The sequence below is a fragment of the Limanda limanda genome, chromosome 17 (assembly GCF_963576545.1).
Source record: "Limanda limanda chromosome 17, fLimLim1.1, whole genome shotgun sequence".
In the NCBI taxonomy this organism is placed as follows: Eukaryota; Metazoa; Chordata; class Actinopteri; order Pleuronectiformes; family Pleuronectidae; genus Limanda; species Limanda limanda.
The window spans coordinates 23,892,802-23,917,141 of record NC_083652.1 but is presented as its reverse complement, the minus strand read 5'-3'; the positions used below and the strand labels follow the sequence as shown (position 1 = coordinate 23,917,141).

Below are 24,340 nucleotides of genomic sequence, written 5' to 3'. Positions count from 1 at the left end.
TTTATATATGATAGTAAGAAACAAATTGGGCAAAGGATTGTGATGTGAACGTAGTTGTGTTACTTTTTTTATTAATTTTTATTTAAAAATTACAGCTCTTCCACAGTGCTGGGTTTCAGGCGGTTTCTTTTTTTTGCTTTTTATATTTCGAATCGCAAACCCGCGAACCATTTCCGGACTCAGTCACGTGGTACGGCCGGCTTTGAACGTCATCAACACAAAGCCTCTATCATAGACTGTGTATGGCCTCTATAGGCGCTTCACAACAATCTTCCTGGATTACTCGACACGGAAGGACACATCACCGCCATATAGTTCAATTTTCAACTATTCACTCTCAAACAGCAGCAAAGTACATGCAACATATTGAATAACTTGATTGTTGATGTTTACTGCACGTTTTAATAATGCATGCCACTTGATTTAGGGATTTAGGTCAAGGAACTCACTGTGTTTTCACGGTGGAAATATTTACAGTATTTGTTTTGTTGGCCCACTCTTGCAATATAATAGTTTCTCCACTCGTATGCTATCCTGCCGCTAGGGGGCAGTATTGACCGTTTGCCTTTCCTGTGAGGGGCCAGCTGCTCCTCCCTCTTCCCGTAGGCGCGGTAACTCGGTCAAAGCGGCGGGAGAGCGGTTCACGCACTCACGTTGGATTTGATCCGTGTTTATTTGCGCATTAACTGAGCAAACAGAAGGAATTCAGTCTCAAACATCAGTCTCGACTCGGGTTAAAGTGTCCCACTGTCCCTGCGACGCCGCTGCTTTGTCCTCGTTGTGGTTTCCGGTCACGTTTTAAAGCTTTACCCGGGAAACTGTGTGTGATTCACAGCTAGCATCCCGCAGCTAGCATCCCGCAGCTAGCTCTCCCGCAGCTCTCCTCCCGCAACAATGGCGAAGGTGCAGGTCCTGAACGTGGCGGTGCTGGACAACCCGAGTCCCTTCGGAAACCCCTTCCAGTTCGAGATCACGTTCGAGTGCATGGAGGATCTCCCCGAAGGTAACGCTGTTGTGTGTCTCAGTGTGTTGCTGTTTATCTGTGTGTGTGTGTGTGTGTATGTGACGGATGCTAACGGCTAACGCGGAGTTAGCAGCTTTTGCTAACTCGTAAACAGAAAGTCCGGGGTTGAGGGCAACAGTTTAGCAAAGTGCGGTTACACAGCTTAACTTTCTGTGCTTCCTTTGCATTTTAAAGTTATTTAACTCCGATCACAATCATCCAAGGAAACTCAGGATTACGATAATGTTTACTATTATTGCAGTTGTTGATAAATTAATGTACTACCTTTCAAATAACACATGCTAATCAGAATCAGAATTATTTTATTTGCCAGGTATGTTTGCACATACAGGAAATTGCGTTGGTGTCGTTGGTGCACTGAACATAAAACAACAATGTAAAAAAACAACAATATATAAGAAATAAAATAGAATGAAGTATATACAGTTACAGAGTTATGGGCAATCATGAAAGTATTTGTATGTCACAGTAAAGTATCGACACTAATAATAATTAGCATAATGATGAGTGGATTGTTGTTACTGCAGTATAGTTGACAACACAATTCAGTTTCAACCCTTATTTACCTAAGCAATACACAAATAAACAAGTTAAACAGTACTTCCTTACACAAAGAGGTGTATTTTGTTAATTTGACCCTCATTGATGTGATCAGGGGGGAGCTAAATAATAGGAACACCTGCCAGGATAATCCAAAGCATCACCACAAATTGAAGGCTTGTATTATACTGTATTGGATTGCATTAACTAACAACTAGGTATATTATTATTATTGTGTATAGCAAAATCATACCCATTTTCTTTATACCGTTTTGCTTAATACACAATTTTTACACACAGTGTTGCCTTCTTAAATTTGTGTATGTGACTGTCACTAGGGTTGTGACTGTATCCACAATACTGGGGTCATGTGATGCTTACCATGGGGTTGAGCTCATTACTGTCAGGTGGTACTGAGCCATTGGATGGTGGGGCGGGGGGGCACAGCCTGGGCACAGCACCACCAAGGCTGGGGCAGACACCCAGGGAGCCACCAAATCCGCTTAGAGATTTAATTTGAGGCCTTTTCATACTTCTACTGCTTTCGACAATTTTTTTTTTACAGTTATTACCGGCTCTGATTTACTAGGGGTGGGAATTGGCAAAAATGTGACGATTCAATAGTATTGCGATATTTGGGCCACGATTCAATAGTATTGCGATTCTGCGATGTATTGCGATACTGCAAGTATTGCGATTCGATTCTGCGATTTATTGCGATTCATGTCCCCCATATTATTCAAAGGCATTACAAAAAATGAGGAAAATAAGACTGCTCAACTCACTTCAAATGTCACATTTAATTCTGTGAACAACATTGTCTTCTACACATTAACTGAAGTGCAAAAACTTTGTCCTTGAACATTCAGGACACAGGACCTTTGTAATTATTTTCTGAATAGGAGACCTCTCACATGAACACTGAGCTCAATCATATAAATAAGAGTAACCTAGAGCTTCAATCAAATTAAGACCTGCAAGGTCATGACCCAAAATGTTAAATTCATTTGGGAAAATTGTCATTTTTGTTCAGAAAAAGGAGTTGGTCAACATGCTCAGATGTTAAAGTTCCTCTGGAACGTTACTATATCTCCTGCAGTGGAGAACATCCTTTCCTCATACACACTAGGTATCTTTTAAACTCTGAAACTCTCCTCGTCATGCTTTGCCAGCCAGGGGCTGTTACATATATAATTGTAAATAAATATTTAATTTTTTTTTTAAATATTGCAATACTTTGTGCTACAGTATCGATATAATCAAGGGAGCAAAATATCGCGATACTGAACAGAATCGATTTCGCTCTTTCTCTTGTCATTTGCGCTGCACTCTGCCAACCGAATCGAGCCAAGCACAGTGCGCTTCAGATTTCCATACATTAAATATATAAATTCTGCTGATTTTACTAGGGCTGCATGATATATCGAAAATGTATTGTCATTGCAATATCAACATGCGTGATATCACAAAAACAGCTTTAACTACGATAAAAGGTGTTCCATACGCCATGAATTCATGCACTGCATGTCAAAACATTTGGCCAATTAGATGGAGCCCTGTTGTCCTAGATAATAAATTAAAGATATTCAGATCATTACAGGTTATTTCATCAACGAATCATTGTCTGAAGAAGAGAATAGGGAGAACAGAAAATTGCGAGGCGTTAAATCTCGTGCCTCCTCCAGACTAAATTCCACTGTGGAAACTTATGGTGATCGCGTTTGTCCTGGTTCAGATCACTGAGTGGTTTATTATATACAATAATTGTGTTGCTTATTTATGATCTCAGAACCTGAGGGTAAAGTAACGGTGCATATGTGGCTAATGTGATAAGTGTGTTTCAAATATAACTGGACATGTTTTTGTTGATCATCAGATCAGTTGATGGACTAACTGTGTCAGCACTGCATTTGCTTTATTTATGTTTTACTTAACTACTATTTCATGTTTTATAGACCTGGAATGGAAGATCATCTATGTTGGATCAGCAGAGAGTGAAGAATATGACCAAGTCCTTGACTCCGTCCTGGTTGGACCTGTACCCGCTGGCAGACATATGTTTGTGTTTCAGGTGTGTTTGGATCATTCAAAGAACTTCAAAATGGATTCTACAAAATAAAGTATAACATAAACCTTGAACAGTAGATAAAATCTTAGCTTCTTGTTCAGCAATGGTTATTACTCCCTCTAACCTTTTTGTTTGTCTTCTAAACAACCCGGAGACTACTGTTGTAGTCTGCTTTTCTTTTCATCTCTACATTTGCATCTATCCTGGCCTTATTGCTCCCCCACAGTATTTGAATATCATGTCATGCTATGTTATGCTGGTTACGTCAACAATGGAAACCAAACACTTAATTAAATGGTCAGACTGGACTGACTGAATTGTTATACTCAGCAATGCTACAAATCCTGTCTTAGTGGTAGACAGATACCGCTCCTGAAATGAAAACATTCTATGTATTTTTGTCACATCTCTGTGTTGTTCTTCTAACAGGCTGATGCTCCAAACACTGGATTGATCCCTGAAAGTGATGCTGTTGGTGTCACTGTGGTGCTGATCACCTGTACATATCGTGGACAGGAATTCATTCGCATTGGTTACTATGTGAACAACGAATACACAGATCCTGAGCTTCGTGAAAATCCACCAATCAAGCCAGACTACACACAGGTCAGATTATTGATTAACCTCTGTATGATATAACTTGTGATGTCAACAAGTCTATTATCTAATGCTTATTTCATTGCTTTTGAATTAATATTCGAAGTTCAATGTGTCATACAAGTTTTGTAGAGAAAGCTTCGTAAAATTCCCACAATACAAATACACAATTAAAATCACAAGACATGTTGTCAGCGAGCAGCGTGGAGCTGCAGCTTGGTATTCTGCCAAAGCTGCACTTTGGAGAAAAAGTGCTTAGATTCTCTAATTCTTAAAAAGTCTATTTTTCAAAATCATAATCCTGATAGTAACTTCAGTTTTACGCTTCTGTAGGTGTAACCTTTTTTTAAAGTTACTGACACTTGTAATGAAACCTCTCACACTTGGGTGCACAAGAATATCAAGATGTGTGATTAACAGTGACGACAGTTGCATTTCTATAGTTCTGTGTAGGATATTTATATAGTTGTCAATATGATCGTTCAATGTTGAATATCATTCTGAAGGTCAAAGCTCACACTATCACTTGCCGGAGTCAAGATGCCAAATACTATTATATATCTAGCTCCAGGATAGTTGCAATTGAACATTTAGCAGTCATATGGAAATGTGTTAAGGGTTTTTAAATTATGTCATTAAAGTGTTTACACATATATTTCAGGTTATTCTGAGCCATACTTAGTTTTAGAAATAACACTAACCTGAAAATATCATGGAAACATATCTATTGGATAGGAACTGCATGCCAATCAGATCTGATAATAATATGGTGCAATATTAATCTTCATGTCCAATTTTCTTTTTCAGCTTCAGAGAAATATCCTGGCGTCAAACCCACGTGTTACCAGGTTCCATATAAACTGGGAAGGCTGTGCAGAGCGAATGGAAGACAATGAAAATGTGGATCCTTCATCAAACTCCATGCTCCCTCCATCCCTACTCCCGGGCAAGGCCCCACCCTTGGGACTACTACCAGATAATTCCATGGACTGCTTATAGAGACGCCCCAGAAGACGTAGCGATGATCCAAAAGGTGATATACCACAGCACCAGACCTTAACATTGAAGAATGCCTGTGGACATTCCAGTGTGGATGTACAAACATCTTTGCCTCAAAGCTGCACTTATGTCAGTGAGGCTTGTGGTCACAAATGAACTCTCACCTCCTTGGCATCAGACATCTCGAATTATCATCGCTCATAGCTGGGGAGTTCCTTGCCATGATGCTGAAAGCAATATTGAAATAGGTAAAATCATGGAAGGAAAAGCAGCAGCTAAGAAACACTGCAGCTGGACTGAAACAAACAGAAAGCTGTGGTGGGATTGGTTTTCCTTCTGTTTTTGTTGGTGCAGAATGAATTTGTACCCATTTAAGAGGATTTCAGCACTGAAGCAATAGGCAAATAAATTGCAATATGTTGCTGTACAACAATGGCATAATCTGCCATTGTGTTTGTGCTCAAATTCCTGAAGCACTTAAAATGTTTTCCCACATACATTGTGGACTATGGGATGGGCTTTGTGTGGGCTGTATCACTTCCTCTGTGTTTTTTCTGTTTGCAGTTTTGTGTTCCAAATAAAACAACGTTGTATTTGTTATGTGGCTGTGTGATTGTGAGACCTATTTTTCTCTTAATTATTGTGCATACTTTGTCTTCATGTTTTCCTATTTTTTATTACAGAAAGGAAAACTGAATATCAACCACTTTTTAATACATCCAATCTGTGCCCAGTATGTACTTTAACTTTTTAACCATACGTTTAAAACACGTTAGATTGCAAACTCTGCAACACAAATAACATTGTGAGTACACCCTTTGTTTTTTTCACATTTTACTAAAAATAGCCTGTGAACGTCACACCCAATCATAGATGGGTTGGGTAGGAGGAGTGGCTAAGCTACAGAACAAGCTTTGAGAACCACTGCAATGCAAATGCATGATTATTACAAGATCTCTCCATTAGATTCCATTTCTGCACTAAACTGAGTCTGATGAAAACAGACAGTTTATATTTAAAGACGATAATGTAAAATAAAAACACAGTTTGGGGCGTTTGGGCTACAAGCAAGTCCGGGAGGCGGGACAACGCGAACAGACCAATCGCATCAATGCAACGATTGGATGTGTTGTCGCTCGTCCAATCAGCGCTCGAGTCCTGACCTCTGTCACGCCAGCGTCTGTGAGCGCAGCCAATGGGAGCCAGGCAGAGGCGGGACCAGCCAGATGGATGACTGGAGTTTCCCTTGCGGTCTGAAGATTAATGGAAGGGGGGTCTGTTGATTTTAGTAATCGACTATCAGATGATCGGTCCCATCGCGCTTGACGGCTGCGTTAGGAATGAATGGAGGGAGATCCATTTGACATAAGCACCAGCGGAGAGAACCAGTAGCCCGGACGGCCCTCCTGTTCCCCGGGTCTCAGCTGAAGAGGCCTGACTACAAGAGATAGCACCCGGGTAGGTCAGGCCAGGATACGACTGCGAGGGACGCTGCGAGCTACCGCCAGCTCCCCGGTGGACCCACGGAGAACCCGGGACTCGACGATCCCTCAGGGTCCCGACCGGATTCTGGATCCACGAAGCCGTATCTGGAAGCAGGGGACAGTCGAGTGCCGCCTTGACCTGCCGGTGCTCGCCTGGAAATCCACAAGCTAAGCGCTAACCAAGCTAACATCCACTGGTTATCTCGGCTAGCAGCAGTGCTAGCCTAGCTAGCTAGCTTCAAAGCGTCAGTTTTAGCTGCGGACTTGGATCTACCCTGCTGGGCTGGAGGTTGTCTCTCCTCGACGTGGGGGAAAGCATTGTGGAAGAAACACATTCGCACCCATCGGTCAATAATGGTAGATGTTAGCTAGTGGCTAGCTGTCAGCTTTCATTGAGACTGTCGACTGCGCTAGGAGGTGTTAGCATCGCTCCTCCACGACTTGTCCAGGAGAAGTCAGCCCGGACCCAGGGGCTCCACCAGCGGCCTGCCACCATGGGCAACACGCCCACCGCGAAGAAGGGCAATGAGATGGAGAGCGGTGAGTACCAGGACCACGGATCCACTCGCTCACATTCATTTCCTGTTCCACCATGTAGCCAGAGACACCGAGGCCCAGAGACCAGCCTTCACAACAACACAACTTTACTGATAACTGTGGCCTCACACACACTTCCAGGCCCGGCTGCTGTGAACCAGGCCTCCATGTTCCTCCTCCCCAGCAGAACAGACCAGGATGTTATTCATTCTCCCCGCTGGTTCTGTGGGGAAACTCGTGATTCAAAGCCCCAGGTTATACTGAGAGGTGCGAGGCGAGGAGGACACAAACTGCTCTTATACAACAGTCATAGGTTTTACTTGTGGTTCTTGTGTTTCAGAAGTTTTTTTTTTCCTCTTCCCTCCCTCTTATCAAAAGGTTATGAAAGGCTGGAATAATAACACTGCAAACCCAAAGCCTGGTGTGGGGCTAAGCAATGTAGACATTTGATTCAAGACCACATATGCACACATTATTTCAGGATGTGTATGTAAGTGATGATTTGAATCTAAAGTGGATACACTCTCGCATACAGTTGGTGGGTGGAGGGGATAGAGGGGGGGGGGGGTAACCACCAGGACCTGGTCATATGATGCATGAGGGTGATCCTCTTGAGGCAGAAACTTGGAGCAGAGGAGTCTGTTGAACATCATGTGATGAGCAGCATCTAGAACAAGGGCACTTGTATGTGTCACCATGTACATGTATGCTCTGCTGTCACTAATCCTTTTTAGCGAGCGCAACTTTTGGGTTTGGTTGATTAGTTTCTCATCCATCATAATGTTTTCATGTTTTCATGCTAGCTCATTACAATAAGAAATGAGTGGACATTCAACAATAAATGTCAAGGAAGGGTTAGGTATTGACTAGAAAAATGAGGGACATGTCTCGATACAAAGCCTGTTACACCTTCTTCTTCCAGTCCGGAGAGAAGACATTTCCATGCTTTTATCCACGACACCATAAGTAACGCTCAAGTGTGCAAAGTCTGAGCAGCTATCTGCAACCTGAGTGTCAGCTCCTTGCTGCTGGTGGAGAGTAGGTGTGAAGAATGGCCTTCAGTCCCACTGTAATGTTAACCCATCTGGGAGCTTCTGTAACTAAGCCCATGACTTTCAGATTCCCTCAAAGACTTTTTTAGTAAGGTTTACCGGTGGTAGACATGTGTGAATTGAAAGGTTAAAACCAAGGACATAGGAGGTAATGCTGGTGGGAGGTTTGCTCAGGTCCTTATCAGCCCGATCACCGTGGACCCACCCGATCCCCCCGAGGCCAGGTGCTGACCAGGGGTCCCGAGCCTCATTCAGGAGTGTAGTTTTCCACAGAGACGCTAGAGATTAAAGACAGCATGGCAGCTCAGTTTGGTTTCTATGGAAAATGGAAAGGGAGTGTTGAGAGCTGGTTCAGGTGCACGGGCTCTGTTTCCTCTGAACTTTCCAGTCCGGAGAAGATGAGCCGAGAGTCGCTGCTCTCCTGTAGAAAGCAGATTTCTGGCCCACAGGAAGAAGCAGGGCGGACAGACACTGTGAGCTGCAGCAGGAAGTGAAGGAGCAAGGAAGCTCCAGCCCTGGCTCTGCTCTGTTGTTCTCCGCCTGTGCTGCTCCATGGGCTGAACGCAGCCAGCCGGGAGAGCTCTGAGTTCTGACTTAGAAGAAACTGTTGGTTTCGTACTCTCTGGAATTCCGGCTCTGTTGGATCGACTGGACCTGCTGCACTTTTGAGGCTCTACACACAGACGGTCGGCTGGCTTCCTCCAGCCTTTTACCATGTCTGTTATTCACCGGCTGGCAGGAAGGCTGTTCCATCGAGCCAGGCCGTGTTTAGGGGACGCAGGCGGTGGAGAAGGCAGACACGAGCGACCACAGGAGGAGCTAGAGGCCTGCTGCTGGCGTGAGTTCTCCTCCTGAAGCTGGACAGGAGCGTGGGCTATGGGTGGAGTTGTTGCTAATGCTATGTCCTACTAGCTTAGCCGGTCAAGCTTCTAAATGTATGAACTTGTGCTCAAGTTCATACATTTAGAAGATGATCTAGTTAATCCGTTTTTGATAATAATGAGGTTTGTTATTACTTTTCATCTCGTGTCCTGATGGGTTGTTATCTGTTGGCTTTGGTGGAGAGATCATTTATACTGGCACACATTGGTATTTATGGCCAGAAGCCAAGATGTATGTGTGCTTCTGTCCATGTATCCAAATACACTTGTGTACACACAGAGCACCATCGGTTTGGCTCGGCTTTGTTGCCTATTGTTTTTCTAGTTACTCTTGGAACAAAAGCATTTCTCAGTCACTGTTGATGTGTCAGTTAGCTGCCGTGCTGCACAGAATCACACTGGCAGCCTTGAACCCTCACACAGTGTGATGATAAACTTATCTAAATACACAGATTCAAAAAAGCGTTTACAACATAGCTGGCTTCATTGTCCTCTCACTGCTCTTCTAAATCCAGCTGATTGTATGAGCGCTTGATGGCCAGGAAATAATGTCCAGTACTTTCTCACAGCAACACAAGCAGCTGGGATACAGTGGTTTTATTGAATTGAATGTTGTGCATTTTGGATTTGGCCATATAACGAGGTGGCACCCTGTCAAAGTGCAACTCCCTCTGTCTATAAATATCCGTGTGGTTCACGTCCTGCCCCTGCTCTGCACGCAGCTGGTTTGTGTAACAGGCGCAGGTTTGTGTTTGGATCGCTCATCACTTCCTGTCTCCAGTAAAAAGGGGCTTTGTTATAATCCTGCACTGATTACCAGTGGACCTTACGGTTGAAATGCCAATCAGCCAGCTCAGATAAGCTTAACGTACCGTTGGCAAGCCAACATGCTGCCTTGGAACAATCCTGAGATGCAAAATGCAGCAGCAGGCCGCACCAAACTGAGTATGGAGTTCAGTGATCTTAAAAGCAACAGTAGCTTCCTTCGGGTTCTCACGTCAACGGGTGTGGTGGTCTGTGAATCCTTGTTTGTGTTGTCCTTAATCCTTTAAAGCTGAGGTTATATTGGTGGTGGTGCTGCTGAAAATACTTCTTCTGCAGAAACGAGTGCTCCCGGAGGAACAGAAGATACACAGGGAAACATGTTTTTGTTTTCAACTGGGTCACTTTTAGCCTCCCACCATCGAAAGCTATAGAGGCATGAAGATGAAATCTTGCACGATGTTCAAAGGACCGTTACCTTCGCCAAGGAGGTTATTTATTTGTCTGTTTGTTATTTAGGAGGATTATGCAAATAAAATCCAAATGAATTGCCATGAAACTTGATGGAAGGATGTGGTTTCCATTTAAAGTTTGATTTGGATCCAGCAGTAATTTGTTTTCACTCTCCTCAACATGTGAGATGAAGACGCTTTTCAACGTTTCATTGATTTCTGAGAGAATAATTCATGGATCCTTATGAAATAAATCAGGCATGTTTAGAGGACTGGTAACCATGAGTGTGTGTGCAGTTTGGTGCAGATCCAAACAAAAATCCAGATTGAGTGAATTAAAATGTGGTTTCATAAGAGGACAGTTGGGCCTTCCATGAAATGATGTGGAGGGGTGGGGCTTGACCCGAGGATAAACCCATTCAGTTTTGTAGATGATAAATGGGTGGATGCAGGATTTTCTTTTTCACTTTTTTTGTTTTTCTTTTACACTGCGAGACACCATCATACACATTGAGGTAACTGAATCAGACAACTTATTTTTTTCGCATACCACCACAGAAAGTCCCAAAGTGAGACTCTCCAAGTTTGATTTAAGGGTGGAAGAGATACTGAGCAGTTTGAATAAATCACCACCCGATGAAACTGACAGATATTGGTACTTAAACTGTCTTCTGCATGCAGTTGAATATATGTGAATGGAACAGGAAAGTGTAAAATGAGCAATCAGCTCAAGTGTCAGTTTTTTCTGCTCCTTTATTGGTCAGTGATTTATCTACCCAGCGTAGTTTATTTCTCACCTTGACACACATGCAAACACCTTCCTAGATTACACGCAGCGCTGTTCTTTCCTCCGACTGTTTTCTTATCCACTACACAAGGCTGTGCACTCTCAAAACAAGGCCTGCTGTAAAGCGGGACCCGATTTGGCGCGCTTCACAGTTAAATGTCGGTCAGCTCGCCCTAGTATAACCCTTCTGTTCCTGCGTCAGAGTGGGGCTGTTGAGGCCCTGCAGGGGAGCGATGGAGGATTGATTTTTTGAGGATCAATTCAACACTGGCGTTACAGATTCTCTGGTGCATTTGTGGAGGGAGGAAAAAAGTTTCCCGGTGGTCGGTGCGCTCCCCCTTAGCTTTTTATGTTCAGGTCGGAAAGTGTTTTTCGTTGCAGATGTGACATCTGATTGGTTCTGCTAATAAGGGAAAGTTTGAGTTGCATCTAAATGTGTCTGGTTCCTCTCCAGGGTCTCTTATTTGGGCCTAGTTTTCCATAGAACTCTCTCTCTGGGTTGGATAAATATACCAGCTACTGTTTTATGCTCCTCCCCCTGATGATCATGCCCCTGTTAAGATCAATATATAGCCTCTGTGTGTGTATATGTGTGTGTGTTTGCGTGCGTGGTTGACATGAGAGGGAACGGCACAGAGTACTTTTGTGAGCAGAATAAATATTGATACAAACCAAGCAAGGGTCCAAATTGATCTGTGAGTGTAACGGGCGCAGCGCTGCTCTCCGTGCTACGTTCGACAGCACACGGGAGGTGTTTGCAACTCTCTGAACTCGGTCCGAGGCAGAAGTGACAGTCACAGGACACACGCTGAAGACTTTCCGCCTTCCAGCAAGGACACTTGACTTGGTTTCTGTGGATGCTCCTCCGCAGGGTCGCAGTTCTGAACCAAGTTCTCACCGAGGGGGGAGGATAGGTCATGAGTCAGCGGCTGTGAGGAAGGCAGAAGAACAGGGGCGACTTCGCAGGGCTAATGTGTGACAGGAAGAGCTCCAGAAGGCACGCAGGCAAGAGGGAGTCATCCTCGCGCTCAAGTGAATCTGGGTCGCGCTCGGCAGACGCAGCAGCTCCAGAGGTTCCCATAGTCATCCCAGATGGTAAGGACTGTGGAGTTACAGGAGAGTCATTGTGTTGAACGGACACTCCCAAGGCTCATAGAGTCTGGATGAAGATGGAGATATTGCCTTACATCAGAACCCAAATGTTTCTTCTGAACAGCTTCAAGTTCTGATAGGAATAGCTCCATTCTACCCTTGTAAGTGGGAGTGGAGCAACTTTCTCTGGAAATGTTTTCCCTCCAGGAACCAGTCTGCTTCCAGTGTGGGAGCAGCAGAGCTCTCCACATGTTTATGTGAACTTTGGTCTCTGGTGTTCTCGCTGGCTTTCTCTCATCCTATTGTCGGAGCTGCTGGTCCTGAGAGAATTAGCAGGAAATCACATTTGCTAGATGAGGATTAAGCCTCATTTAGTTTTCAGTGTATGTGTTCAGTGAGGGTTACACACATGCTTGAGATATTGCCACTTTTTGATATGAAGTTATCGATGGAAAAATCCATTAGTTTAAATATTCCTATAACAAAGTTGATGAATAGATTACAGTGCAATTTCATTATTGACATCTGACTGGCTTTATTTTAGCTGTGCCTCAGGCTGCTATTTTCCATTGATTAGTCTGACATTCCATTTTATCCTGAGATGGGTCATGTTTCCACAGATTTTTTCAGTTGTTCATAAATAAGAATAAATAATACTTTTGTATCGCCCTTAACCCCATTTATACTTTACACTGCATTTGTGAAATCTTTCGCCCGAAAAATATTATCTGAATCAAATCCGTTACAAGATAGTTTTCCGCTGCTCTGGCCTGACATTTCCCGGCAGTAATCAAACGCTGTTTTGTGACAAAACATTGTAAAAGTACAACCTTGATCCCCTGGTGTCCTGGACTAACAGTAAAGAAATAGCAGTGCTCCCCAAGCTGCTGGGGCGGCGAGTGTCCCTAAAACTCACCCACAGATGGTGAGGAAGAATGAGGAAGGGCTGGTTATCTACATGTTCCCACAGAGCACTGGGATTGGCCTCATAAAGATAAGCCCGGAAAAATGTACTTCTCCATATGACACCGTGTGTGCCTGGCTGTCAGAATGTGTCCACAGGCCTATACTAGCATGTGCTGTACATGTGTCTTTTTGCATTGCCAAAGTTGGTTTCTTCTTGTAGCCTCATGGTAAACTGCACCATGAGTAGAGTGTGGGTCGCTGGACAAAACATTATGAAATGTTGATTTGGTTTTGGATCGTTCATGTTAACTGGGTTCATGTCTACATGATATTTTGACTCCGCACGTGCCTGTAATCCAGGGAATCATCGGGCTCTGGTCGCACAATCCTGCTGTTACAGAGAAGCATCCCCACATTTGAACCTGTCTGGACAATAGCTCGTATTGACATCATGAGATGATGTTCAGGGTTCAGTTCTCCCCCAACAGCTCATAAAACCTTTGCACTGTGTCAGAGTCCCTCACAACCGAGATGTCCTTCAAGTGGCTTTCTTCTCTGCCCCTTTCCAATAATGCTGATGAACACACAATGTCTTCCATTGCAGCTGTGGAAGCCTGTATCATCTACAGATGTACAGCTGTCTGTCATACTTTATCCATGTAATTTTTAGGAGAATAGTTGTGAATTTGGGCATATGGAAAGTCATATTGTCGTCGCGATATTAACCAACGTTATCGCATGTTTTCCTAACATCATGCAGCCCTATTGTGAATGTGCTTGTCTTCATTCTTCACTATAGTTTTTGCAAAGAAGTGGAGTCACTGAGCTTTAAATCTCTCAGTTGCAGGTTTATTTAACCTCACACCTCTTACGGATCTCTTCATTTTTATTATGTTGCTTCTAAACATTTTTTTGCAGCTGTGATCATTTTGGTGGGTCATATTAAAGCGGGGAATTGACTACTTGTAATTTGTTCTCTGGATGAGATGGCGTATTTTTACCCTGAGTGGTATTAGTGTTAAGATCAACCTCAGCTTGAGTGGAGTTCAGATGGATTTACATATATCTCGATCAATTCCCTCTTTGCAGTAGAAGCAGATGTTTAGATCCAAGCAGAAGATTGCAGACTGTTATCAGATCATAGACACATTCTGTATTGTAATGCACACATATCATGTATCATGCTCTATTACTGGAATCGACACAAATTCCTCCACATGATTGTAAAACAGGAGTGTTGTGCTGTTCTCTGGGTCTCGGTGATTAGGTTAGGTCGATCTGTTACACAAAATCCTGTTTAGTTTGGACTTGTATATATATATATTTTTAAACAGACAAACTCTTTTTAATGAATATGCCCTTTGTTACTGATTGCAGTGAAGGAGTTTCTTGCCAAAGCCAAAGAAGATTTCTTGAAGAAATGGGAGAATCCAGCTCAGGTAAGAGTGAATGAGAATTTCTACTCTTTTCATTTGTATTTTATTATTGTACGTTGTCACATAAATTCATTATTTTATTGTGCTTACAGTGTTTTTATTTATGTGTGCCGAGGCATATAAGTGTGAAGATGCATTTCATAATGAATGAACCAGACTTTGTGTTCATGTGCTTGTTCTTGCTCTCAGGCAGAATCATGGGAACAGCTCCGCACATGATTGCAAATTCATTCCAATTTATTTTTATAGGGCCATTGCCCCCTCTGCTGGGCTAATGTGGACATGTGGACATATTTTCTACAATGAGTGCACCTCGAATATTCACTCACAGAAAACAAAATGTCAACTGTTAAATTCAGCAGGTTTATTTCACAATAAACCAACAGGATTTATTTAGTGAATACTTGTAATCGCCACATCAGGATGTTTTAGCAGCAGAATCATTTTGTATGATAGTTGAACTACAGTAGGACTCTTCATGGTTCGTCCGTCTCACTGACTTCCTCCTCTTCTCCTCAGCAAACTGCGGCATTGGACCAATTTGAGCGTTTGAAGACCTTAGGCACTGGTTCGTTCGGTCGAGTCATGCTGGTTAAACACAAAGAGTCGGGCCAGCATTTTGCCATGAAAATACTTGATAAACAGAAGGTACAGTACTTGCAGCATTGTATTCAGGTGGAATAGTACATTTGAATGCTTGACTTGGGGTAATCTATTTTGTATGGGATAATAACGGGTTATTTACACAATTGTCTCACTGGCTAGTAGCTCCATGAAGAAAGAAGACTCTGAGGGCACTTATTTAGCTCCAATACTTAGAACATGAGGAAAATGTAACTTTTTATGTCACTAATGTACGTGCCTAGTGAACAGTAAATCTGTGGCTTTATACTGTTGTTGAGCTGTTGTGAGATTACCACAAGACATGCTAAAAAATTCAGTTATTTATATACGTTTCCAAAATGTATAACCACTTGTAAATAAAGGTTTTTGATTCAGTTGATTTGTAAAATGTCCCTTGAAACTAATGCATTGTGAATGAGATTTATCTTCTCGAAATAAAACATATTGACCAACAAATAACAATTTTAATTTTTATCTATATCTATATCTACCTCTACTTATAGCGCCACCTACCGAGACATATATTCAGTTTGTTGTTTCTTAAAGAGGTCACAGTGTCCCGGATCTCGTCAGTATTATTCCAAGTACAGACTAAACTACTGCTCACTTCATAGTACATGACTGACTGGGGCCAGGGGTTCACACACTACGTGACCACTCACTAAGAGAAACCCTCCACCAGTATGTCTGCTCTCCAGACTTTATACTGCCCTCCCCCCCCCCTGCGCTCTGATTGGCTGTAGTAGAAGCAAATTTGTAGCCAGCTTGATATCTAGTCAGAGGAAGCATGTCTGTGACCCTCTAGAATCAGGTCTTTGAAGAGTTCACACATAACAACTGGTGACCGCACAATATCCGGCTCAACATCTTGTAGGGATCCAAATGCAGGAATGGAAGACACGTTTTGATTGAATTACTGTATCCAATTATTTTTTATTTTGTTTCTACATGTTCTAATATGTCTGATGAACCTGTGTGTCCCTAATAAGCTTCCTGCCTACTTCCTCCCAGGTAGTGAAGCTGAAGCAGATAGAGCACACACTGAACGAGAAACGTATCTTGCAGGCGGTCAGCTTTCCCTTCCTGGTGCGACTGGAGCACTCTTTTAAGGTATGCATTAAATAAGTTCATGTGTTTTATCCTCTAAGCATGTGTGCACCTCCTTGTTTTTCTTTGTCTTTCATGTCAAAGTAAAACTCTGCTCATCTCTCTGCAGGACAACAGTAATCTGTATATGATAATGGAGTATGTACCCGGGGGTGAAATGTTCTCACACTTAAGGAGAATTGGTAGATTCAGGTGAATTGACTTTCTGCTTACTCTACCTAAATATAAATATTCCCATGTGCTGCTGGTTGATTATTAATGTTGCGGATGATTTTGTTTTGCAGTGAACCACACGCCCGCTTCTACGCAGCCCAGATTGTACTGACCTTCGAATACCTTCACTCACTGGATCTCATCTACCGAGATCTGAAGCCGGAGAACCTGCTCATCGACCACCAAGGTTACATACAGGCAAGGATTGCATGTTTCTCCTTCTTGGTCATCAACAACAGTTGTTGTGTGGTTGTTTCTCTTTGTGGTTTAGTTCTCACAACTGTTCCCTCCCTCCCTCAGGTAACAGATTTTGGATTCGCGAAAAGGGTGAAGGGCCGAACCTGGACGCTTTGCGGGACCCCGGAGTACCTGGCACCGGAGATCATCCTCAGTAAGGTCAGTGTTCTGCCCAGCAACAGCACTACTTTGTATCTGAGGACAGAGTTGTTAAGGCTTCATGATTTCATTAAATTAAAAAGCAGCAAACTGTGGTACAACATGCTGCTTATTCTATGTTCTCATATAGTTTGAGTTAGACATTTAGTTCCAGGACATATTTGACCGTCCTGTTCTGTCTTTGTGTTTTCCAGGGTTACAATAAAGCAGTGGACTGGTGGGCCCTGGGCGTGCTGATATATGAGATGGCTGCTGGTTACCCCCCCTTCTTTGCCGACCAGCCTATTCAAATTTACGAGAAGATTGTATCAGGGAAGGTGAGTGTTGACAGTGCCATCACAATACAGTGCACAATCATACACTGTTACTCATCAGAGGTACTGGTATGTGAAGTAAAAACTTTAAAATGAGTTTGAAGTCCATAATTCAAACTGATTGTAGAAAAAAGTAATGTAAATGGGAATTGTAGTTGTTGTGTGACACATTTTTCAGGTAAAGCAACTTTTTCTTCCTGTGTTGAATGGATGCTTCTTAAGAAACAACAGAAATAATTTTTTAAGGAATAATGTTCTCAAATCTGCTAAACCAAGGCGGTACAGTGGTCAGCACTGGATCCTTGTTCTCTGGCCTCCTCTCAAAAGTCCAAACACATGCAGATTGGGGTTAGATGAATCTGAGACTCTAAATTGATCGAGTTGGGAGAGTGAGAGGTTCTTTATCTCTGTATGTTGACTAGAGGTGTGGACATTTCTGCTCTTAACTCATCGGTTCCTCTGAGGATTTTGTATGTAATTGATAGAAAACAGATAAAACTTTACAAATATGTGCTATAGATATAAATTTAAAATAAAAATTGTTATTTGTTTGTCAATATGTTTTATTTCGAGAAGATAAATCTCATTCACAATGCATTAGTTTCAAGGGACATTTTACAAATCAACTGAATCAAAAACCTTTATTTACAAGTGGTTATACATTTTGGGCACGTATATAAATAACTGAACTTTTTAGCATGTGTTGTGGTAATCTCACAACAGCTCAACAACAATATAAAGCCACAGATTTACGATTCACTAGGCACGTACATTAGTGACATACAAAGTTTAATTTTCTTCAAGTTCTCAGAGATGTGACATGTGTGTAAAATGTCAAATCAGTCGTACAGCGCCCCTAGCATCTGTAGATGTTCAGCAGAGTATTGGAGCTACATGGGTCACATCAGCTGGTCTGTTGTTGCACCTCCTACACATCTGTCATCATGTGGACCAAAAAGATTTATAGATGAGGAAGGACAAAGAAAAACAGAATGGTGCAACATACACACATGTCCATAACCAAGCAAATCCCATTTAAATTCACCATCAGTGGGCAATATGTCATCAATACAGTTGCTCTTATAGCTGCATCACTCTCAGTCTGGCACTAACCACCTGCCGTACACCTAAACCTTATCACAAGGTCTAAATGAGTTGTGTTTGATAACACACACTCACACAGTGTTTTATTTTTTTCTTCATTTGCAGGTTCGCTTTCCCTCTCACTTCAGCTCAGACCTGAAGGACCTGCTGAGAAATTTGCTTCAGGTGGACCTGACCAAGCGCTTTGGAAACCTCAGGAATGGAGTCAACGATATCAAGGGCCACAAGTGGTTTGCCACCACTGATTGGATAGCCATCTACCAGAGGAAGGTGAGAGGCCAGCGTCTACACAGCTGCAATGTGTCAAACTCTCATTTTTAAATCGAAATGGTTTTAATGAGTCTTAGGTCAGTAGAAGTGCCTTCAATTTACATCTGTGGGTCATTTCAGACCATCTGTGCTTCATCAGAGATCTATCTAAATCACCCAAAATATGTATTTCTCTCAATATTCTTTTGAACTTAAAAGCTGATGGATTCAGTCAGATTATAGCAAGAATATGTATATTGAACTCCTTTTTCATTTGACAATACTTAATGAATTCAAACAAAGCCCGACAGTAACTCAACTTTATTTCTACAAAGCCTGAATCACGTATACAATGGACAGAGTTCACATAATAACGAGACGATAACATTCTTCATATGAAAACATATTTAAATTAACTGGATGCAGGTTTTGATTAAGATCTGCACCAAAATTCAAACTCATATAAATATAAATTTGCCTGAATATTTCGGATTTCTGTCAACAAGATCCATGAATTATTCTCTGAGTATAAACAACAAAACATTTAGAAAACACCCGATCTCGCAACGTTAAAGGAAGTCGAAAAAAATGTTCCTACCTCCAGATCCGGATTCACACCAACATTTAGTGGGTTCCTCCCTGACCCATACCTAGTGCTGTAAAATATCATATTCATATTAACCCCTTCATTTACCCTGGACTCATCAGGAAAAGGTTTTGTGCAATGCACCACAGAAACTGACCCCCCCCCCCAACAGTATGTCAACAAAAGTTAAATACTCACAAAGACACAGACCATAAGCACAATACACAGAAAACACTGTAAGTATATGTTATTTAAAAAGACAAGATTTAATTTATTATCTTGATTTATTTCAACACTCCTGAGCTCGTTGGCTTCAGGGAAAACAAATGATATCATGTGATCACATAAACTCGTCCTGCATTGTGACCGCAGATTAATCCAAAGACTTCCAAGTATTTGAGTGTGATTTTTTTCCTATTGTGCAACACTCACATCCATTTTAACCATCTTAAGATGCCATGTAAAACTGTAAATATGTGTAAGTGTTTCCATTATCTCCTTGGATCCATTCTAACGTCCTAGTTGATTATGGAGCTTGCTGTGGCTTCCACTCTCTCTCTGAGTCGACTCTCCCTCGTTCATCCCCGGTGTCCTGTGTGTTCCAGGTGGAAGCTCCCTTCATCCCTAAGTGCAAAGGCCCCGGCGACACGAGCAACTTCGACGACTACGAGGAAGAGGAAATCCGAGTCTCCTTCACAGAGAAGTGTGCAAAGGAGTTTTCTGAGTTCTAGATTCCAACCATGAGTAGCAGAGAGAGAGAGAACGAGTGAGAGAACGAGTGAGAGAGAGACAGGCATTGAGAAGGTAAACGGGGGTCTGGAGACAGGAAGCGCTAGGGTGGACTGCTAACTTGCTTATTTGTTATGACGACAACAATGTAAAATCCCCCCCCCCCCCCCAGTGGAAATGTAGGCAAAGTGAAGAAAGATCCAGCAGAACCAGCAGTGTTGCCTTTTCTGATTGTTTCTCAACTGTTACCGATTTGTTTTATTTATCCCTCTTGTGTTTGTGGGCGGGGCTGGAGGAGAACAGTGAGAGGTGGAGACTTCTGATTGGTTAATGACACGTTTCAAGTCTTTGCAGGTTGAGGCATTGGTTTTTCTGTTAAGGTACTGAATCTGCTATAGGCTCCTCCCCCTCCCATACCCCCCCTGAACAGGCCCTCTCTTCAAGCTTCTCAAGGAGCGATTGTTGTATCTCTTCCCCACCCCGTCCCCCCCCACTCCATCTCTCCATTTTGAATCTGTCCAAGCAATACCAAGTCCAACAGATGTGCCTATCATAATGCCAACTGGTTGGAAACCTGCGTGGAAGCATTGGTGCAGAGCTGTGGCTGCGGTGGTTCACGGGTTGAAACTCTCTGCGCCGGCCTTCGTCTGCTCCGTGTGATTATTGGGTAGATGATGATGATGATGATGATGATGATGATGATGATGCGCTCACTGCTCGCAGCTGAAGCAGTGGGGATCTCTGTGATCAGCGAGATCATGATTTATCACAGTAAACTTCATCAGGGTCTTACTGCTTTCCGGGGACCTGTACGAGATGGTAAACATGAGGTCTGCATTTAAATCTGTCTTTCTCTTAGCTGAATTTATTAGAGCATTTAAAAGAAAATCCTATTGGTGATCATTTTGTCCTTTTTTTGTCAATCTCTGTGCTTGTGTGTTATTTAGTGCTCAAGGGTGGGTTAAAAAGCTGTGATTTAGCAGCAACTAACATTGTGGTCACACTCCTGACTATTGTTTATTTAATTCATAGTACATTTATACATCATATATATATATATATCTCTATATATATATATGATAGAAAACATGAAAAATCCATCTTTTTCAACATTGTCTCATAGCTGTGAAACTGAATTAAGAATTTCATTAATAAACAAATATAAATTCTGCCAAATTTGCAAACTGAGAACACTGCAAAGTTTTCTGTATGTAACTCTGATGGTGGTGGATTTTAATACGCAAAAAAGTAGCAAAATGTTTCAACAAAGTGTGCATGTTATTTTTGTACAATATCACTTTTAAATATGGCATAGCATTATGCTTTTCTCGTGCTGAGGTACCAGAGACGGTGGATAACATGCGTAACTATTGAAGCAGACTCTCGGCTGCTCTGTGTTGAAGATGGAACGAGATCCAGATAAACGTCCGAAGGTTCTTCTGGCTTCGGTTCAGCGCTCGGTTTAGAGGACGACAGTTTGCTGATCGAGTCACTGAACTCGTGCGTCTCACCTTCTCTTGTATATACTTTACATATAACACATTCACATAGACTTGCAGTCCAACCAAAATTTGGGGACCGCTACGATTGGAGTGTTTTTGTTTTTCAGTTAATTTTCTTGTTTTCTAGCTTTCTGTGTAACAAGTGAAACGAAGGAAGCTTTCCCAACGCTCGCCCCCCTTTTTTTGCCAAGTTGATTTCTGTGGATGCAAGACAATCACAGACCAAATCTTATTGCTGGTTTGTTGACTGAACACATTGTTTTGGTTTGATGAAGGATGTTTGCTCTCACCCACCCCCCCCACCACCCTCCATAGCCCCTAGGTGCTAGACTTTTGTCCATCTCACTGAAAAGCTTCTGTGAACTGTTTGATGTGCATCACTCTATTTGTCAAATCTTGTATCATGAAATTTCTGAGAATGTTCTTTCGACTCTAAATGATTGGGGTTAGGCTTGAGTAATTATTTTTGGGAGTCTCTCTTTAATGTATTTAAGATGAAACGCAGGATAACCTTTTTTGAATGTCTTGAACTGTCTGATGGAGATGTGTCCGATGCTGTGTGGAAATGACGTGTATTCTTTATAATACATATTTCTCTGATGAGCTTGGTTTTTCTTGCATGTGGTAAAAAAGCAACCCAACGTCAAGACCCGCCCCCGACCCGACCCCTGCCCCCGCCCCCCCCTCGACCCCAGGAGCTGAGACGACGTTAGAGAAAGCTTAGTTTCCACAGCCGACAGCCTGGTCACCATTTAAACCTTTCATTCACACGCATCACGCTCAGCAAGGCCGGGGATCACCAACCAACTCGTCCAGTCTTTTGCAGATTAGTGAAGCACATGCCACACACTTTTTCAAATGTCCTATTTATTGATTTTTGCTAACTCTTTAAAACTTTATAGACATAATGTAAAGCTTTGAAGAGGGCCCATGTAATATCTTTATGTTCTGACTAATGACTAAATCAGACTTGGTTGGTAGAAGGCAACGCCACCATCTTAATGCTGTGTTATTTTATTTCTTTTCTTGTTTGTGTTTCCCCACTCAAAACTTCCTGTCAGTTGTCTTTAATTCTTTTTATCAGCTAAAAACTATCAACTGCTCTGTGCTCGGTCTGAGTTTCTCTCCCGTGTTTTCCTTTGATCTTCATCAGGTTTTCACACACTCTTCATTCAAACATAACACTTTTTACATCTGAGATGTTTTGCGTTCATATTTTCTAATTGTATTTTCAAAAAAAAGTGAGAAAAAGAAAAAGCAAAAACAGAACATTAATCTTTTCCTCATGACCTGGGTACAGTGATTGTGTAGTCTATTGTACCTTTTGGGAAACAATACTGTATATCCTTGCCTTTGACAGTCTTAACTATCTTACCCTCTGGAGAACTTGACAGATACCCTTAGAACACAATGAGTATGTTAAAAAAAATATACATAAAGTAATATTTTGCAAAATGTATCATTCCAATAAAGTTTTACTTGTTAAGACTAATATGTCTGGGTTATATATAAACTCTCACGTCAACTTGCACAATATCACACTCAATTAGGTGAAGCACATTTTGTGAAAACAAGTGTTTTTTCCATGACATGAGAATCTGAAGGAAGGTGAGTGAAGCTTCAGGCTTCTGTCATGACTCGGGACGGGAATCAGCAGGGAGCTCCCGATACGATACTATCACGATACTTAGCCGGCGATACGATATGTATTGCGATTTGATATTACGATTTCCTGGGATTTCTTTTGGTTATTTTGGTTTTTAAATACTGGACCATGGAAACATGTTGAATCATACCTTCAAATACAACACAGTCAAATTCACTTAGAGCTTTACCAGTTTTATTTCAAATATTAACATTAACTTAATGACTGCCGGGCAGCCAATAGAGAAAATAAATAAAAATGTTCCCTATTATTGTATAGCCCCTGTCAACTGCACACAAACTGACAGATTAAGAAATGTAAGCCACTTAGGCTACTTTTAAACAATAAATAAAAGGTAAATTAAATAGAATGAATAAAAGTTTACTTAAAATATAAACTTTGAAATAAACAAAAAGTAGGCTATTGTTGTTTGCATGTAGGCGATACAAAGCTAGTGCTTGGGTATGTTTAGATTCTTGTGCAAAAACAAGAGCTGGTCAACATGCTCTGGGGCGATGTTGCCCCTCCCCATATATCCCCCCCGGTATAAACCAATAAATATGATTTGGAAGGCAGCATGGCGATTTAAAATTCACAAGAACCGCGATTTGTAACTGAATCGATTTTCCCCCCGTCCCTAGTCATGACTGCATCAGAGGAACTCAGGTTCTGGTAGGTGACGACTGATGCTGTATTTTCACCGTCTTGTGAGTTATTGTGAATGTTTTAAGAGGCTGGGGGGTGCGATTGAATAATGCAGTGTTGTGTTCATGTTGTGTTGTGTTGATCCTGTCACAGTACGACATCAGTTACCAGCCAGCGCTCAGCACCTCTCTCCATCCACACCCTGGTTCTTATAGGACCTGGCTTCATCGGTTACATGTGAAGGGGGCGGGACCGGCTTCAGAGGGTTTCAAAGTAGTTTAGATAACGTAAAAGATCACTTCATTATTAAATGTCCAAATATATCAAAGGAGGAAATGCATTCCTTGACAATTTAATGATAAATGAATCGCATTGAAAAGACTGAATGGGTAAATCAATTTAAGAAAATATACAGATGAAATGTCATTTGAAATATTGAATATGCGTTATTGAAACCATTACCCCCAAAAATATATAAAGAACATATATAAATTTACTTCAAAAGACACACTTAGTGACTTATATACTACATCAAATACAGCTATGTTTACAAATATGTAATCTAATCTTATTAACAACACACACTATCTACTGTAACATAATCCCATT

At 41.9% G+C, this 24,340-nt stretch overlaps 2 protein-coding genes across 3 annotated transcripts; both read left to right on the top strand.

Moving 5' to 3' along the window:
• The first annotated feature begins 636 nt into the window (after positions 1-636).
• asf1ba (anti-silencing function 1Ba histone chaperone) lies at positions 637-5,828 on the top strand. Its single transcript, XM_061090064.1, has 4 exons — positions 637-1,003; positions 3,520-3,635; positions 4,062-4,238; positions 5,037-5,828. Exons 1-4 carry the CDS (start codon positions 895-897, stop codon positions 5,226-5,228), a joined length of 594 nt encoding a protein of 197 aa, XP_060946047.1. The 5' UTR covers positions 637-894; the 3' UTR covers positions 5,229-5,828.
• A 638-nt stretch (positions 5,829-6,466) lies between these two features.
• On the top strand, positions 6,467-22,044 carry prkacaa (protein kinase, cAMP-dependent, catalytic, alpha, genome duplicate a). Of its 2 annotated transcripts, none has more exons than XM_061089336.1 (10): positions 6,467-7,252; positions 14,559-14,620; positions 15,137-15,265; positions 16,253-16,351; positions 16,458-16,540; positions 16,633-16,759; positions 16,862-16,957; positions 17,152-17,274; positions 18,481-18,645; positions 19,816-22,044. In XM_061089336.1, the coding sequence occupies exons 1-10, from the start codon at positions 7,207-7,209 to the stop codon at positions 19,939-19,941; spliced, it is 1,056 nt and encodes a 351-aa protein (XP_060945319.1). In that variant the 5' UTR covers positions 6,467-7,206; the 3' UTR covers positions 19,942-22,044. The 2 variants fall into 2 exon arrangements, with proteins under 2 accessions (XP_060945319.1, XP_060945318.1); XM_061089335.1 differs by lacking the exon at positions 6,467-7,252 and adding an exon at positions 11,831-12,278.
• The last annotated feature ends 2,296 nt before the right edge of the window (positions 22,045-24,340 follow it).